This window comes from Medicago truncatula, chromosome 7, assembly GCF_003473485.1.
Source record: "Medicago truncatula cultivar Jemalong A17 chromosome 7, MtrunA17r5.0-ANR, whole genome shotgun sequence".
NCBI lineage: Eukaryota > Viridiplantae > Streptophyta > Magnoliopsida > Fabales > Fabaceae > Medicago > Medicago truncatula.
In genome coordinates, this window is record NC_053048.1 from 48,248,305 (window position 1) to 48,265,889 (window position 17,585).

General features: G+C 32.7%; 2 protein-coding genes across 2 annotated transcripts; one reads left to right on the top strand and one right to left on the bottom strand.

Annotated features, from left to right (window-relative positions):
- Positions 1-4,861: 4,861 nt before the first annotated feature.
- On the bottom strand, positions 4,862-7,937 carry LOC25499328 (heparan-alpha-glucosaminide N-acetyltransferase). The gene is made up of 13 exons (XM_024770175.2): positions 7,685-7,937; positions 7,323-7,460; positions 7,152-7,233; positions 6,980-7,056; positions 6,776-6,891; positions 6,555-6,666; positions 6,353-6,469; positions 6,098-6,189; positions 5,949-6,015; positions 5,756-5,837; positions 5,446-5,537; positions 5,187-5,330; positions 4,862-5,064 (listed from the first exon to the last, which is right to left on the bottom strand). Exons 1-13 carry the CDS (start codon positions 7,904-7,906, stop codon positions 4,918-4,920), a joined length of 1,488 nt encoding a protein of 495 aa, XP_024625943.1. The 5' UTR covers positions 7,907-7,937; the 3' UTR covers positions 4,862-4,917.
- Positions 7,938-10,370: 2,433 nt separating this feature from the next.
- On the top strand, positions 10,371-17,118 carry LOC25499330 (uncharacterized). The gene is made up of 5 exons (XM_013594557.3): positions 10,371-10,578; positions 11,498-11,582; positions 13,303-13,709; positions 15,839-16,355; positions 16,917-17,118. Exons 3-4 carry the CDS (start codon positions 13,305-13,307, stop codon positions 16,346-16,348), a joined length of 915 nt encoding a protein of 304 aa, XP_013450011.1. The 5' UTR covers positions 10,371-10,578; positions 11,498-11,582; positions 13,303-13,304; the 3' UTR covers positions 16,349-16,355; positions 16,917-17,118.
- Positions 17,119-17,585: the final 467 nt, after the last annotated feature.

Sequence of the window (17,585 nt, forward strand, 5' to 3'; positions counted from 1 at the left end):
GACATCAATTTTAATTAGGTCCACAATTTGTAGGCACGTGTTCAACGATGTTTGGTAATCAGGTGAAATTATATAGGACTAATAGGCTTAATTAATTAACCAGGGGTGAAGGCAGATTTCTTTTTCTCAAGGTCCAAGTTATAATTTATATACTCCTGTAGATTGCTTGCTTTTAGATAGTATTATTATAATAGGTATAAATTTTGTGACTTATTATTGTTGCGTGTGATAAAAGAAAACATGAGTGAGCCAGCCTAAAGAAAGCAAGACACTTTTGCTAAAAAATGTACAATTATTTAAAAAAAACAAAATTTGAGGTAGGGAGGAATTTTATTAATTAAAATGACACTAATGATTTTATCATAAAAAGCGAAATTAATGATCATTTTATAACTGTTTTTGAAAATGTAACCAAAAAATAAAAAATAACTGTTTTTGAAAGGATTCAAAATCAGCACTTTAAAATTACAAAGTTAAGCTCTTATCGCTCAACTATCACTTTAAGTGTAAACATATATAAACTTTAAATTATGAAAAATGCTAACATGTATCATTAGGATATATGTCAAGAAACTACATATAGTAATTCTGTTTCAAAAGTCGTGTATGCAAATTCTTAAAATACATTTTCAATGCATAATTTTTACTCTTAATATGCGTCCTTAGAACACAAATTAACAAAATCCTTTATTTTAGAGGTGTGTTTGGATGGAGGGTTTAAGATAGGGGAGAGTTTATCTTTTTTAAAACGAATCATGTGTGATTAAATTATTTTTATATGTTCATTTACCATGTTGTAATTTCAATTTTTTAAAAATAGCAAATTATATTTTAAAATATAGACTTAAATCCTCCAAATGGAAGCCCTCTCAAAACCTCCTCCAAAACAAACCTTTAAATTATTCAAGCATTGTTTTCCACTGCATATTTCTTAATTAGGACACGTTCCATTTATTGACATAGTGTGATTGCCTATTAGTATAATCAGATTATCTAGATATAGTTTTAACATATAAAAAATGTTTTAAAATAAAATATTGTTCTGACTTTTTTATGCTGCAATAATTTATTATTATTATTTTGTCAAACCTAAACCACAATGGACTTGCTTCTCATTGGTTTTCAAACTATCATTTTACAGACATAGGAAGCATTTCATTTTTTTGTGTGCCTTCCAATTACCATATGTTCTTCCACTTGCTAGCCCTGAAGAATCATTATGGATCAAAAAGTCATAAGCGGATTTCATTGTGAATAGGCCATTCGAAAAAATAAAAGTTCAAAAGAAACAGAATTGAATATGCTATAACTGCTGTTCAAAAAGAAAAGAAAAAAAGAATATGATATAACTTATTTACTCCTTTCAAAGAATAAAAGTCATTCTCTCTTATTTCAACCTTCTTTTCAGGCATCCATCACACTACTGATGTTTATATCAAATCTGTCCACATCCACTCGGTTTCACCACACCGGTGTTCATCGGAAACTTCTATGCACTGACTGTTCCCCTAGCATCACAATGCACACTGGTAAAAATGCATATGCTACTCTTTGAGTCATGATGGCAGATTATTAATGTTGAAGTTATGAGTTATGATATGGCATTCTTCATTTTCTCAAATCTCAATAGAAATAAGCGTTTAATTTAATTGTTATCCAAACACACCTTTATTTTAGAAGGACTCTCAAATCTCAATAGAAATAATGCAAGACATGAGAACCGAAGGTAGGCCTCATGCAAGACTCAAAGGTAAAACACACATTAATGATCTTTACCAACAATCAATCAGAAGATTTGCAGTTTTGCACAAAGTCAGATCCTTAAGTTGGTTAGACGAATGTTGGTCCTGCAGGGGCTAGTCAGATCCTTAGGTTTCTCTTACGTAATACAAGTAAGTTCTTTCAAAATGTGATGAAGATAAGTTAAGCATGCTTGAACGTCTTCATGCTAAGCCAATGGAAGTACACAACAACTACAAATATAGGGAGAGTCAATGGCACTAAGAAGCAGTAGTACCTATGAAATAAATAAAAGTTAGGAAGAAAAGGATGGTTCCCTCCTTTTATGGGAGAGGTAGGTACGAGTAATAGCAACTAACATTTACAAAAGAAATAACAATAGCAATATTGCAATACTAAACCTAAAGTATAGTTTCTTTTCCGCAGAGTCCAAACTCCAACAGGGAGACAACGCGAAAATAACAGAATGCTCAAATAGTGTATCGCATGACAATGGCAATTAATTCAAATTCTACTACGCAACAATATAGCCGCTATTTGACAAAACTTTGTACTAAATAACAATTTGTTCAAATTCTGATATACTATAATACTGCTATAGCCGCCATTTGACAACATTGTTTGTACAATAATGATTTTAAAATTTTCTGATTAATACAACATTAACATAACAATCAAAGTATATTCTCAGTAATTGGGCTCAGCAACATCATAACATTATAATCCTAAAATTGATGATTTATTATTTATTTTTCCAATTGCAACAGAAAGAGTGAAAATGAGAAGATATATAAAAGCAGAGAAAAGACATTAGAATGATAGAATAAATTACTGACCAGTCATTTTGAAAGGAAGGGATGAGTGGAATTTGAGAAGGAGGAAGAAGCTTGGAAAAAAGAGCAAGAAAGAAGTAACCAGCAAAGAAAATAGATCCAATTGATACCAGAAAACATCCCCATAATTTTGTCTCATCAAATGAAGAAGCCATAGTTTTAAGGTGTGTGCCTCTAGGTCCTTCTTTGAGAATATATGATCAGTTTCCCCTCTAGGTCCTTGCCAAACTTTAGTTGGGCTAGACTATGTTTTGCAAATTAGGGTTCTTCAGAGTCAATTTTCCCCTCTTTATTTTACTTCATTTTACCTTTTTTTTTTTTTGAAGGAACAAACTTTGGTAAGTTGTGTTGCATGTGCATGCTTTATTTATTTATTTTTGTTTTAAAGAGTCAATCGTCAAAACTCACACACTAAATGCCGAGAAGTGTGAAGTTGCAAGTTCAAAATATCGCCTCAACATATCTAATGTCCTTGAAACCTTTTGACATCTGAGAAACTAACTGAATATCTTTATATTGAGCTAGAGCTCACCAGAAAGAAAATGAAGGTATCTACTACACCTGATGGCAAAGTGTTGGATCTGTTTTTCATCACAGATACATACATGGTTGTAGATTTCTATTTTGCAATCCTTTTATATTCCTAGTTCTTTATCTATTTACTAAAACTGTTATTTGATCAGTAGGATTGCAAAATATCCTTTTACTGTGTATGTGGTTGGTTACATTCAAATGTTCCACTTTCTCAAATTATTATCACTATCGACGTGTCAGTTTACGTAATATCAAATTTGAAGTTTTTTAAGATGTTATTTGATATAAGTACTGCATTATGAAATTTCGTCTTCATTTTATCAAAGGCACATTCTCTTTCATGTTCTAAGTAACTTTTGCAGCAATTGCATTGCCTATACTTTGCTACTCATATTATCTAGTATGCTAAAAGTAAACCAGATGTGTAATGTAAACAGATATCTTATGGGAGATTCTCAAGGAAAAATAGAGGAAAATCTGAGATTGACTTGTTAATCATTCAAGGCAAAAATCTTTGTCATTGCGTCTTAAGATGGAATTACTATGTCCACTCAAAGTAGCTATTGCGAGCCAGGGACCCGATACAGAGTTGCTGGTTGCTAATCCTGTGAATTGTTAAGCAAAGGAAGGCCCTTGTTTTTTATGATATCAGTCTTGCTCTCAAAATGCTTGGACTTTGCATCTTTTCGGTACTTACTCGTCTCATATGCCCTATATTACTGCATACAGTTTAGTAGATTGAGTGTGATCATTTACTGACTATTGTTTCAACAGGCTGAAGTGTAAGGGCATGTGACTGGAGACCACGAGTGCGAATGATATAGAATTTTGTATGATGCTTTTGTGAATCTGATTTGATGTGTATAAAGAAGTGATGTAGCAACTAGCAAGTTTATGAACAAAAGATAGGGTCAAGTGGCTTGGTCAGAGTATTTTATGAATGAAGGTGAAATATTGTAAATTGGTTACACAGTAAGTTTGAAGCTGTCTGTTATTTACTTTTATTATTTATTTAGAATTTTGGTTTTGCTTGCATACTCCTTGAAAATGAAGAGCATCATTGTAAATCAAGGGTTCCAAAATCAAGTAACATCTGGGATGAAAAAACAGTCGATGAATGAATCTCTTGTACTGACCAATAGAGTTTGTAAAAAAAGTTGATAGAGTCTCTTTACAATTCTTTTATATGAAAGTTTTAGCAAGCAATGTTTGATTTTGAGTTCAAACTTAGAATCTTCTAATTACTACTTCGGCAGAATCTCTTAACTCACCATCTGAGTTGTCTGTTTGGGAGAGAACGTGACAATAATTGATTCTTGCCCTAAATAAATTTGCTTGCAGTTGTTTCCCATGTCAAAGATTGAGATCGTTGCAACATTCATGTCAAAAACTTACTTTCATTTTTGCAAATTACTAATGTATGGAATGAAGGTGTCTTGGTGGTGAAGCCACTTTGCTGCCCATCTTTAAGGTACATATCTTATTAACCTCAACCACTGATTTGGTTACTTGGTTCCATCAACATTCATTAAAAAACACTATGATTATTTGGCCTAAACACTTTGTGACATGTTAATTGCTAGCTGAAATTCCATTATTTTTTTTCTCGGATGGATTTTGCTTGCTATTCATAGAGAAGAAATTGCTGCAACTTACAGGTATGTGTTTTTTCTTGTCGTTTTTAATCCTCTTTTGGAGCATATTTTGGTGCAGAGAAGTGATTAAGACAATTTGAATGCAGAGAACAAAGCATATAGATGAAATCAATTATAAAGTTGAATGTTAATGTGGCTGATAATTGCTATATAGCTTACAATTTCCAATATATTTTTAACTTGTGTAACACGCCAGCTACCACTCCCCAAAAAGTGATTTCTGCAAAGATGACATATAAGAGAGTTCCCACTCTCTCTGAGTTCCAAACATTGATAAAAACATGCTTCTTGATCCAGTGTACCTAATTTATATTTTCATGTGCAAAATGAAAACATATTAGAAAGTTATATATAAAATAGAAAATTATGTTAAAAAAGACATAGCATACACAATAAAAATGTAAAAGGTTTCTATGTTTCTTACTAGTGACTTTTCTGGATCTTCATAATACCAGCCATTTACAAATGCTGCAAAAATGCCCTCAGCTGCCAACACATACACTAACATAGCATTCATCCCTATCCATTCTAAGAACAAGAATGGAGTACGGATCCCCCAAACATCAATCTGTTTTATCATCACAAGATGAAAAAAAAGCAAAGAAAAAGAAGAATTAATTGTTAAATAATAACCAACAATTAGAAAACTTTCCGCTTGAAAATATATATTGTATTTTTCCTACCAATATGTAAAGGATAGAGAAGATAATTCCAGCTGCCCCAGCTGTGAAACAAACATAGCTGAAGCTATAGAGTTGCTTGTTGATTGGAATAGCTGCAGGGTACCATGAAAATTTTGTTTAGATATTATCTTGAACTCAAGTGGTATGTTTTCTAGGATGGATTTTGAGGGATTTGGGTTGTGTACGGTCACAATTCCGTGTTGTCGGTCATAGTAGTGACCATTGATGTGGCTGACTGCGTGACTGCATCAGATTGTGACTACATACAATTCAAATTAGATTTTGAGAAGTACTTGTCACACTAACTTACCATCTGTAAAGTGAAGGATAATAGCGACTACGAGTAACACAAACCCCATTGAGAACCATTGTTTGAGCCTCTCTGAATGACTCTGTCAAATTAAGATTCACTTCATTTTTAGGCCTTTCACTAAATTGCAATTATAGAATAGACATTTATTTAGTGGGTGTATAATAGTTAGCATAGGGTGAGATTTTATAACCTTGAAATGAATCAAGACGTGCCCATAATGGATGCCAATGGTGCCTGAGAGGATTGCTGATATGGAACTATCAAAAAGTAAAACTCCTTTAAGATATTTCTAATAATATATATCAGATGCTACTCAATACAAATTTTAGAGACAAATACCTCAATAAGCCCTCTGGTTCAAATGGAGCAAGACACCAGCTTGGAGCATCATCACGAAATGGACCCTCACTTGGGGAACTAAATGTGCATGCCTACAAATTTTTTTAAGGACAACAGCATGGTAACTCATCAATTCATATAAAACAATACTAAAATATTCAGACCAATGCCATTTTATTTAGAACAATTTTATCAACTTGTGATCAATTTTTGACCTGAACCTTGTGTATTTTGGTTATACATATAATTACTCACCTTTAACCGTCTCCAAACAGGTTGAGAATAAAGATGATTAACCCCCCAAGTTTGTCTATCAACATATCCAACAGCGTTACATGCAGGACCAAGGTGCCCTCTCATCCCACATATCACCTAATATACGAAAAATAAAAACAATAAAACAAATCAAATTGAAAAGTAAAGTAAAAATTAGACATTATAAGGAGAAAAAATCTACCGTGTATCTCTTTGGTTCATCATTGTTAACATGATCTACAAAACTCCAATTAGGAACATACAAAGCAAAGGTTGTGATCATGTAAATGAGAAATGCCATGAAGCCTCCAAACCTAAGTCAGACATGTATATTGTGTACATTAATCAATGGAAGGAAGTTCACAATTTCAATTAGCATATTTGAAATTTGAAATTAAATGTGTGTTGTGTTATCTATCTCACCATTGCCATTTATAGGCAGTGAAAATGGCTATGCGTCCGGGACTCAAGGTAGTGGGTCTAAGCTTGGTGGTAAATGTCTCTATTAGAGCCACAATACAATATACAAGGGCTATTCTCTGCACACAAAATTTCATAAACTTGGTTAATGTGATTATTCTGCATTAGGCCCTGCATAAATAACATTAAATTTAATTCGAAACACACCTGGAGAATGCCACACCATCTGATAAATTTCATGTTAACTCCATATACGAGTTCATCAGGGGCATGAGAGTATCCACCTATAGTTTGTTACATTACATAGTCAAATATATTAGTGCACCAAGATTTATTCATCGATAGATTATATTTAGTGAGTTTGAAGAGTTTTGTTTACCTTGCAAAAGTATACCCCAAAAGAGAAGTTTCAATGTCCTGAGAATTATCTTCTTCACGGTATAATTTATCTTGGGAATTTTCTGCGAAGAACATAGAGGATACTAGTTATATTGATAATTGCAATTTAAATGGAAACAGGACAGAGAGCAGAGGATGGAAAACTTGTTACCTTTAATGCAAGAGCTATGGCCACACCAACGATGAAAAGAAAGAAAGGCATAACAAAATCAGCCAAAGTACATCCATTCCATGGAGAGTGATCAATGCGTGAATAAGCTCCACCAGCATCGTCCACCAATATCATCAACTATACACGCAGACATACCAATAAATTTTATGACCACTACTACTCTCTCTAGTATAATATAACATATTCTATAATATAACATATTCTATAGTATACGATACATTTACTTTTAGACAACTCCACTACTCTCTCTGCATGTTCATGTAATCTATATTATTATATACTATACATGCAAAAAAAATATTCAAAATAAGAAGGTTTGGAATTGGATTACACAAACTAACCACAATGGTGAGGCCCCTAAATGCATCAAGTGTTGCAACCCGTTTTGTCTTTTGCTTAACTAGTAGTACAGGCTGCTGATCATCCTGTTCAGCTATTTGCTGCTTAATATCAGAATCTCCATTAATATTAGTTGTTTCTTGCTTCTTCAAGACTTCATTTTTAGCATCATCATCCAATGGTAAATTGTTACCTTCTTCCATTCTCTTAACACCTTCATCCATAACTAAACAGTGATGAATGATACTCAACAAACTGTTCAAACATATATATATATATATATATATCCTTATTTTTTTGTGTTTGGATGTATGTGACAAATTAACAGCTCTAAATGAAGGATAAGGCCGGCTCTGAAGTCAATTGGGAAGAGAATTAATATCTAAATAGGAGGGTACATTACAAACATAAGAGACATATGGAGGACTTTACTATTTGCATTTTGTTATGTATGCTACTAGTAAATTAGTATTGGCAGGCTGGTGCATGTTAGTTAGTTCCACTCTTTGTTGTTTCTTCTTGTTAATCTAAATTTTGAGTACGTATAATTATTTTGACACATTAAAGATTCCTCTTCTTATCTTATGCTTTGACCATATTTTCGTAACATATAAATTCTTGTGTGGTGCTGTATCAAGCGATAACTTTTTCCCGAATTAATCCAGAAGCCTTACGTGTCCTTTGCTTAAAGGAATGGGGGCCTTGCTGGAAATAACTTTTTCCCAAATTTCCCTTAAGGCAAATTCTATGGTACACTCAACATTTTGAGTGTACCGGTACACCAAATATTAAATTAATAATTAAATTGATTATTTTTTGAAGAAAAAATAATTATTTTCTATCATTGATAATTATAATAATTAAATCTTATTTACCAAAAACGTCGATGAAATAAAATTTATTTTTTTTTAATTTTTATTGCTCATAATGAAGAATATTGATTATTTTTTATGAGAAAATGTTAAAAATTTAATATAATTCATATAAACAATGAAATGATGTTTTTTCTCATGAGATGGTGTTTTCTAAAATATAAATAATGATAAATAACAACTTATTTCAAAAAATGATCATTAATTTATAAATTTATGAAGCAGAGGTGTACCATAGAAGCTCCCCCATCTTAAAGCCTTACATGTCTTTTATAGTATTAATATTAATATATTTTTTTTATACCAGTGTAGTTTGGATATCCAAAAAAAACAATCAAAATTAAAATATATTTAATTAGATCAAGTTTGAATAGAATTGATAGTATGATTGGATGAGGGGATTTTCTAAGATAGTGTAATTTTTTGAGAAAATTTAATTTCTTCCATGTAAATTTCTTTGTTTAGATGATTAATTTAGAGAATTTTCACAATAAAAAGTTTATGAAGTATTTTGTCTTAGATTTAGTTAGAGAATTTTAAATGACATCTAAAAGTTTGAAATTTGAAATTCCTTCTTTACTCAATACAATGTGAATTCAAATTGGTTCTTATAATTTTTTCAATTTTGCAAGCCCATTTTTTTCAAAGGCATCAAAGTGTTCCCTATAAATTTTCAAAACTTGTAAATTGTCCCTACTCTCAATTTTCAAAGCTTTAAATTTTTTAGAAGTAGTCCAAAAATGTTACCAATGAATTTTTGTATTACTTTATGAAAATCAAAACACTTAAAAATAAGATAAAGTCAATTGAATTATTTAAATTGTCTAAAATTTTATATTCTCTATAATTTATAATTATCTCACTCAAACAATGTTTAGATAGGTTTTTTTTTTTTTTTTTTAATGGGAAACCAAGATATCCCTCGAGATTAGGGATTGGATCTGAGGCCAAATAGTTAAAGGACTCAAGTATCAATTGGATCAAAACATGTTAGTTTTGAATTGAGATTTGGTCACACCATGTTAGTGTCTGAATTGAGATTTTTATCGAGATATGAATCATAACTCCTTTGATTATGTGGATCAGTGGTGCACAAGGAACAAACTTGTATCTAAAGGTACACATTCAAGGAATGCGTCCACAATTGCCTTAATTTTTTCATAGCTTCACATACCACAACGAGCATTTGACAACTCACATTCCCTGCCCCTTTTGTGCCCTCAGAGGAAAATGTGTTGGCAACATAATGATAATGATAATGATACTTTAATAAACACAGAACAATCAGTTCATGTTGGATTTCTGTGTTCAACTTTGACAATAATTTTTAGTTTGGTTTTTATAGGCTCGCGGGATTGTCAAACATTCTACACGTAGAGATTCAAACTCTATTAATTTGAATTACTCTTTGTTGGGAAGCAAACTTCAAGAAAATTATTTATTTTCGTGATTCCCTCCATGTCATTCAGTTATTGCAAAGAAAACACCGAGTTAAATCACCATGTTAACCTCTTTGAGATAATTCAAAGTTATGTGGTTAAAAAATAAGATATCTCTATATGCCACATTCTCATAGAAAGAAACTCTTGTGCATGTATTCTTGCCAAATTAAGAACTAACCATCATAAACTTCTTATGATGGTGCATGGGCTAGTGCCTTGTCTCTCTACGATATTATCGGTAGATGTCGTATAAGTGTCTTTCATCAGAGCGTAGTTTTTTTTTCTCCCATGTAACTAACAAAAAAAATTACATTCAAGTCTCTTTGGATAAAAAATAGAGAGTATATTAGCAAAATAAAATAAAAATAGAGAGTATTTTTAAAATTATTACACGATTTTTTAGTTGGTAACTTTACTACAATTTACGAATATGAGGGAATTGACAATTCCACCTCAATTGTGAAATTCCTTGCTGCAACTCTCCTCCGTACTCTCTCGGAGCTCGATCTCTCTCTCTCTGGTCGTGGCTGTTTGTCTGCTTCCCGTATTCCTTCGACTACTTCGTCTTCGCCTGTTCTTCTGGTAATCTCTCTCTCTCTCTCTCTCTCTCTCTCTCTCTCTCTCTCTCTCTCTCTCTTATAATCTTCAAACCCTAGTTTCCCAACACCACTTTATTGTTTCATTATGTCAATCTCTTATAATCTACATATGATTATCTTTTTACTAACCAAACCTCAAAAACGTAAAAATTTGATGAGACTATGCAAATGACTAAAATTGAAAATCTTGGGTGTGAGACACCATCACTATAGTTCGTAAATGTATCAAAATTGCAAACACATCTGAAGTGTCTATTTTATTAGTCATTTTGATCCTCAAATATGTTTTTTGGTAGTCAATTTCGTTATCAAATTTGTTTTTTGTTGGTTAATACTGTGCATAAAATTACTAACAAAAGAGAGACCAGGGAAGTAGGGATTTGTTTGCAATTTAGATACATTTAAGGACTACAGTTACAGTGCCGCATACATTCAGGGACCAAAATGGTTGTTTGCTCAAAAACCTATTAATCTGTAGAAAAACAATCAATAGAATAACATAACCCCTCTTTGATACTTATATCTTAGTGTTTGCAACTTAAGTTGTTTCAGACCCTGCTGGATAACGCTAACTACGTGTTCACTTGAATGTGTCAAGAAATGATTTCGTCACTCCATGTGAGTGCTATGCGGGGCAAAGTCAGAGTTTGTGTGGATATATATTGGAAAAGAGACCTGAAAACAAACTACTTAATCTGATTAAATTTACTACTTAGTAAATATGATACTGTTATTCTGCCTTCTGGACTACTATTTAGCATTTAGGATGTCTCGTTTGCTCTGTTTTTATTCCAGTATCTATTCAGCAGCACTATTAATGTTGGAGAAATGTGTTAGTGGTTTGCATCTAAAACAAACACCTTATCAATAGAGTATCAATTAATAAGCTTCATTACTTGCAGCTTTCTTGGCGGCAAACTCCTCCAAGCGTTTTCACTTTTGCTTACTATCAAACGATATCATTTTTTTACCTCCAGTTCTCTAAAGGTTAGTGATCTCATCTCAAATTTTTATTATTGTTGTTGATTTATAGAACTTCTTATAAATAGCTATTTAGTTCGCTGAAAAACTTGTTGAGAATTATATGCCATTATGTCCCTCTCTGTAGAGATCAATGAAAAATTCAAGAAACTTCAGGATTTTTTTGGAAAGATGTATTTAATTTGCTGAGAAACTTGAGAAACAATCTCATCTCTCCAGTTGTAATTTTAGTTTTTAGCCCTCTCTTTTCAGTATAGTTGTCTCTACCTGTGCTTCGTGTATGTACTAGGTATTCTTACTAATCTACTTGTCACTGGGTTGAGCTAAAATGTTCTCTTCACTATACAATCTATGTGATTCATCTCAAGGAGGTGGCTTTGCTTATAGACTTTTACTTCAATGGAAAAACTGTGAACGTGCATTTAGTCATTACTAAGCAGAAACTGCCTTTGAATTCCATTATGTAGAAGAAGGCAAAATTGACTTTCGTTAATCCCTCTTCTTCTTCTTCTTCATTGTCCTCATCCCTACTGTGTTCCACTTTCTTTTTGTCTTCCGCGTCCATTTTGTATTAATGGCGGAGAGAATGTTGTATTGGATTAGCATTGTCTTTGGGCTTGCCTCTCTTGTTGATGGGTGCAGAAAAGGCGAAAAACTCTTGTGAGTTAACATGCGGTTGAGTCGAGATTCAATTGAAGCCTTTATTTGATGCTTTGGAGCCTCTCAAACGTGGGTCGATGTGAACCAGTGAAAACTGAGGATCATCGATAACCTTGTCATGACTTTGTGGTGAATTATCAGACTTTGAATTATTCTTACCCTTATCCCTGTTCTTCATCTTCTTCTTACCTGTTCCCATAGTGGTTCTTCTTGGTTGAATTTTTGGATCCCATTATGGAGGAGATTCTCGAGTATTATGATACGCTTTACGCCATCAAAATTGTCTTCGAATTCCAAATGGTAGTACGATGAATATGATGATATTTTATTTATTTAAGGGATCAAATGAAACTATATGAATATTTTTGGAAAACTGTTGTAGGTGTAAATACTTTCTTGTGGATGTGGGATATACAAATGGCCCTAGATATTTAGCACCTTATAGAGAGACTAGATATTATCTCAAAGAGTGGAATGGAAACACCCCTCAAAATTATCCTTCAAGTGCAAGGAATGTAATTGAAATGTCATTTGGGATATTGAAGAAAAGATGGAGTATATTAAGAACTCTTTTTATGCAAAAACACAAATTAGAATTATTTATGCTTGTTTCGTGTTGCACAATTTCATAATAGATGAAGAAAAAGTGATCAAATTTTAGAGGCTCAAGACTTGGAGCTTTATCTGTTGTTGATGAGGAGTTAACCAACTAACAAAGGGAAAGAGTAATAACTAATGGTGTAAATGAGGTCGCAACCGTTAAAGTGTCTAAAGATCAAAACGTGACGCTAATGCGATGAAAATGTTTGTTGAATATCAAGATAAGAAATATATATTTGGTTTAGTGGATTTTAGATTATTTTTTTCTTTTTATTTGTTACCGACATATTATTTGGAGTTGTTAGGGTGTGCTTTTCATTTTGTTGCTTTTGATTGCTAAGGAATCTCATAGATTTCGTGGCTATACTTTTGATTGATATCTTGTTGATTACTATCTTATTAGTATATTTGTGTTTCTATCTTATTGATATCTGATTATTATTATGTGTGCTTACTTGATTTCAAGAAATGAATTCTAGTCTAGTCTATGCAAGAGGTTTGGGCCGCAAGACAAAGGGAAAAAGAAAGATGGAAGAAAGCAATATTTGGGTTAAGAAAGAGGATGCAAGAGCTTACTTCACGTGGAATTTGGACATGGAGCGTGTATTAGCTGAGGCACTTAGAGATCAAAGAAGTATGGGCCGCCAGACTAACGGAATTTGGAAAACAGAAGCATACAAAGCTGCAGCTGATGTGTTGTCTACACGTTTTAATGTTCAGCTTATCGGAGAGAATGTGAAAAACCGCGTCAAACTTTGGCGAAGATGGTATGGGATAGTTAATGATATTCTCAGTCAAAATGGATTTGGTTGGGATGGCACAAACTGTATGATTACCGTCGAAGATGAAAATGCATGGAATGAATATGTCAAGGTATTCACTTTTTACTACTGCTATATTTTATTTCTTATGTTTGTGTATGTATAGCTACAATGTTAATAACATGATGTAGTGTATTCTATCACTCTTCTTCCTTCATTGATGATGACAACCTTTATTCTGATCCGTGTCATGCTTCCTCTTTTTTCTTTTGTTGTGATAAGCGCCATGCTGCCTCTTTTTTCTTTTGTTGTGATAAGCGCCATGCTTCCTCTATATTGGTGTCTTTTGTTAGAGGGTTATTAACATTAAAGCTAAATAATTGAGCTGGGCAACCTGATTATGAATGCCTTTATTGATAGAACCTACGTTAAGCGAAATAATTGTGAAATCAAATAGGAAATATGTGTATTGTTAAATGATAAAGATGAGCTCAGGGACTCTAAATTAAGCGCCATGATTCCTTACACAAGTCTGAATACACACCATCCTACCCGTATATAATACCCCCCCTCTAACAGAATCACATGACCCCATATGGCCCCACTCTCTTCTAGGGTATGCATAAGTGTCATATCAGATATTGAAACAGGGGTTGAAGTTTTTGATTTTATGTCAAATACTATTACTTGGGGTGTTATTTCTTAGGCAAAATTACACTTTTGGTTCCTTGACTTAATTCCATTTTGGTTCATTTGCATATGGATTTCAAGCTTCAAATCTATGGTTTTATTTTCTTGTGACCTCCCAATCTTCAAATCTATGGTCTTTCATTCATGTTTGCCTATGAATTTTAGATTTAAAGCTTGAAAATACATATGAAAATGGACCAAAAGTGCAAAACTGAAATAAAAAAAATAAAGGACCAAATCTTTATCTGCAAATAAGTTAAGGGACCAAAAGTCTAATGCTGCCTATTTTTTATAGTGGTCATGATTGAAAGGAATCTGTTGTGAATTCGAACTCAAATCTCACACCAATACAAACTATGATGTTTGGAGCAAAGGAAAGTAGTAACCAATATCAAAGTGAACACAAGCAACAACAATAATAACAACACCTAGATCTAATCTAGTAATCAAAGTGAAAAGCTCAAAACCACAAGCAAAAGATAAAGAGAGAGGAGAAACAAACACACCAAAGATTGTTGACCCAGTTCGGTCCAACTTGACCTAATCTGGGGGAGAGATTGATCTCTCCAATCCACTATCAATGAGTTCTTACAAAGGGATACAAATGGATTACAAGAAATTAGCTTTGACAAGCTCACAAAGAACAACCCTAATTTCTACCAATTTTCCCAATCTCACCAATGAACAAGAGACTCAATGATTTTCACTCATCCAAGGTGTTTACAATGTTTCCCAACCCAAGAGAACCCCTCAAGAGAACCCTAATCAAAGACCCTCAACCCTAAAGTTACCTCCTTTGATTTCCCTAGTTTCTCTCTCTTGAAGCTCTTACCAAAAAATGAAGAATGAAGCCTTAAATAGTGTTCAGGTATCCGCAGCATCGTGCCACGTTTCGAGCCCATCCTGCCACGATGGAGTTGGTAGCAGTACAGTACTTGCTCTTATCTCCTGCATCGTGCCACGTATCTCCTGCATCGTGCCACGATTTTTCGAGTGGCAACCCAAAAACTGAACAATTCAATCGTGCCACGTCATTCAATCGTGCCACGTTGCCCTACAAACGTGCCACGATTTTTCCAAACTTCAACTTCAATTTTGAGACACATTTCAACATAATCTAAAATATAATTTATAGCTTGCCTTGTTTCAAGCTATTTCTTATTTCTGTACATTTTCATTAATACTGCTCCACCTCCGGAAAAGAGAGAATATGTCTCGTGCTTATATTTTAAATTGCTTTTTGGGTCTTAGGTCATGTTTGTTGGATCTAAAAGTTTGATTGGGTTTAGATTCTGGATTGTTAGAGCTATGGGTGCAGGTCCTTGTTTAACTTTCAATAAGTATATGCCATAATTTATTTTGGCAGCTTAATTTGTTGTGGTTTGTGAGAATCTGACCATAGTAAGTAATATACATGCTAGTCATAGTTGGAGAAATAAAATACTTAATTATCTTATTTGGTTTGTGGGCAAAAAAAGCCAGGTCCTATTTAGCTTTGTGAGTAATAAACCAACTCATTATTGATTGTTGTTGTTTTCTTTTGTTTTGAAGTCTCATGAAGAAGCCAAACGATTCCGATTTAAGATCATTCTAAATTGGAATGACATTGTAGATATATGTGCTAAAGACAAAGCAAGTGGAATTCAAGTTGAACGTGCAGTTGATGTGGATGATGTCACGAGCAAAGAAGCAAATGTAGATGAAGATGAAGAAGGTTCCAATGAGTATATTGATTTAGAGAAACCAAGTTCTGCAACAAAGAAAAAAGTACAATGTACTTGTGCTAATAAGGGCAGAGACAAAGAGGGGATGATCGACTCTATGAGAGAAGTTGCTGAGATATTGAAAGACTTTGTGCAAATTAGTAAAAAAAGGATGGAAGGAAATACTCCAAAAGAGGTGCAAGAAGTGTTGAATGAAATGGAGATGATTATTGATATTGACGACACACTACGCTATAAAGCAATCAATTGGTTGATTGACAATCCAAACAAAATAGCGATTCTCAAAGCTCTTCCGTTGAGTGAGAAAAAAAAGTATCTAATGGCTTCTATGTTTTGAGACTGAGGTAATCTTAGTTGTTTTTGGGTTTATTTTAGCTGCTAATGTATTAAAAGTAATATAGAGATCTAGTTGATTCAAAATAAGTTTTGGAATCACAGGAGATATTGTGAGAGAATTAAAAGGATACAATTAACTTCGAAAATGGACTCTTGATAGAGTGTCTTTTTTTTTTAAGAAGACTAGAAAATTTATTATTCGAACGTAAGTCTCTTAGATAGCCCAGAGTTACAAAGGAATCCTCGAGTGACTTTGTTCATGTTCAGAGATTGCATTGTAGGCGAAATAGGTTGTGTAACACTTATTGGTGAAGGACATCATTAGATCACTACTTAATAGCCATGCCAACTTGATTTTTTTGGACAACTATTGGCTTAAATTTGTTAGGTTATTGAATGGGTTGATTACAGAGCATTTACAAATTGATTATTTCAATAAAATTAAATTTCTGTTATTATAATCATTGATACTTCAATTGTGCTTTTGTTAGTTGGGTTGGTATACATGGGTTTAAGACAATGCAATATATGATTTTTTTCTTCCTAACTTCGTGCTTTAATTTGTGCAGTTGACGATTGAAGGATGATACCCTGAGTTGGACTCTAGTTATGTTATGTTTGTGTATACCACATTTGTTGTGGGAATTATTACACCATTTTTTTTTTAATGTTATCTTAGTATTTTTCTTCTTACCGTGACTTGACCCTAGATTTTAACTCCTTTAATCCTTTATATCAAATCAAATGAGATAACCCCCAATTTTAGTTGTAGATTATATTTATGTTCAAACATTTCGGGGTTGAGTAAAATTCTTATAATGCAAATACAAATTTTAGTTTCACTGCAAGTCTTTTGTTTAAATATTTTTTTCTGTTTATGTAAGTTTTTATTTTTTTATTTTTATAATAAATATAATTTAATTGTTTGTTAGAAAAGTATGTAACTTCATACGGTCTTTTATGTGATTTTTTTTAATAAAATATTAGTACAATTTTAACTAAATTTCTCTAGATTAAAATGTATAATCTAAGAACTTAAACAAATTAGAAGAAGATTAATTACATTAAAAGGTAAAAGCAATTATTAGAGGATAAGCTTCAATTAACTACTTTCAAAAATAATTAGAGAAGCATAAAATATATTAATTACCTCATCCAAAAAATCAATTTTGCAAATGAAAGGAATTCAACTACATGACCGAAACAACAAATTTTTAAAAGGTTACATCTATTTTTGG

Coding starts and splice junctions, on each gene's coding strand:
- LOC25499328 (XM_024770175.2), bottom strand. CDS start 7,906: ATGGATGAAGGTGTTAAGAGAATGGAAGAAGGTAACAATTTACCATTG. Junction 6,470..6,554: donor ATGAACCAAAGAGATACACG/GTAGATTTTTTC, acceptor TTCGTATATTAG/GTGATATGTGGGATGAGAGG. Junction 5,331..5,445: donor TCTCTATCCTTTACATATTG/GTAGGAAAAATA, acceptor ATGATAAAACAG/ATTGATGTTTGGGGGATCCG.
- LOC25499330 (XM_013594557.3), top strand. CDS start 13,305: ATGAATTCTAGTCTAGTCTATGCAAGAGGTTTGGGCCGCAAGACAAAG. Junction 13,710..15,838: donor CATGGAATGAATATGTCAAG/GTATTCACTTTT, acceptor TTTGTTTTGAAG/TCTCATGAAGAAGCCAAACG.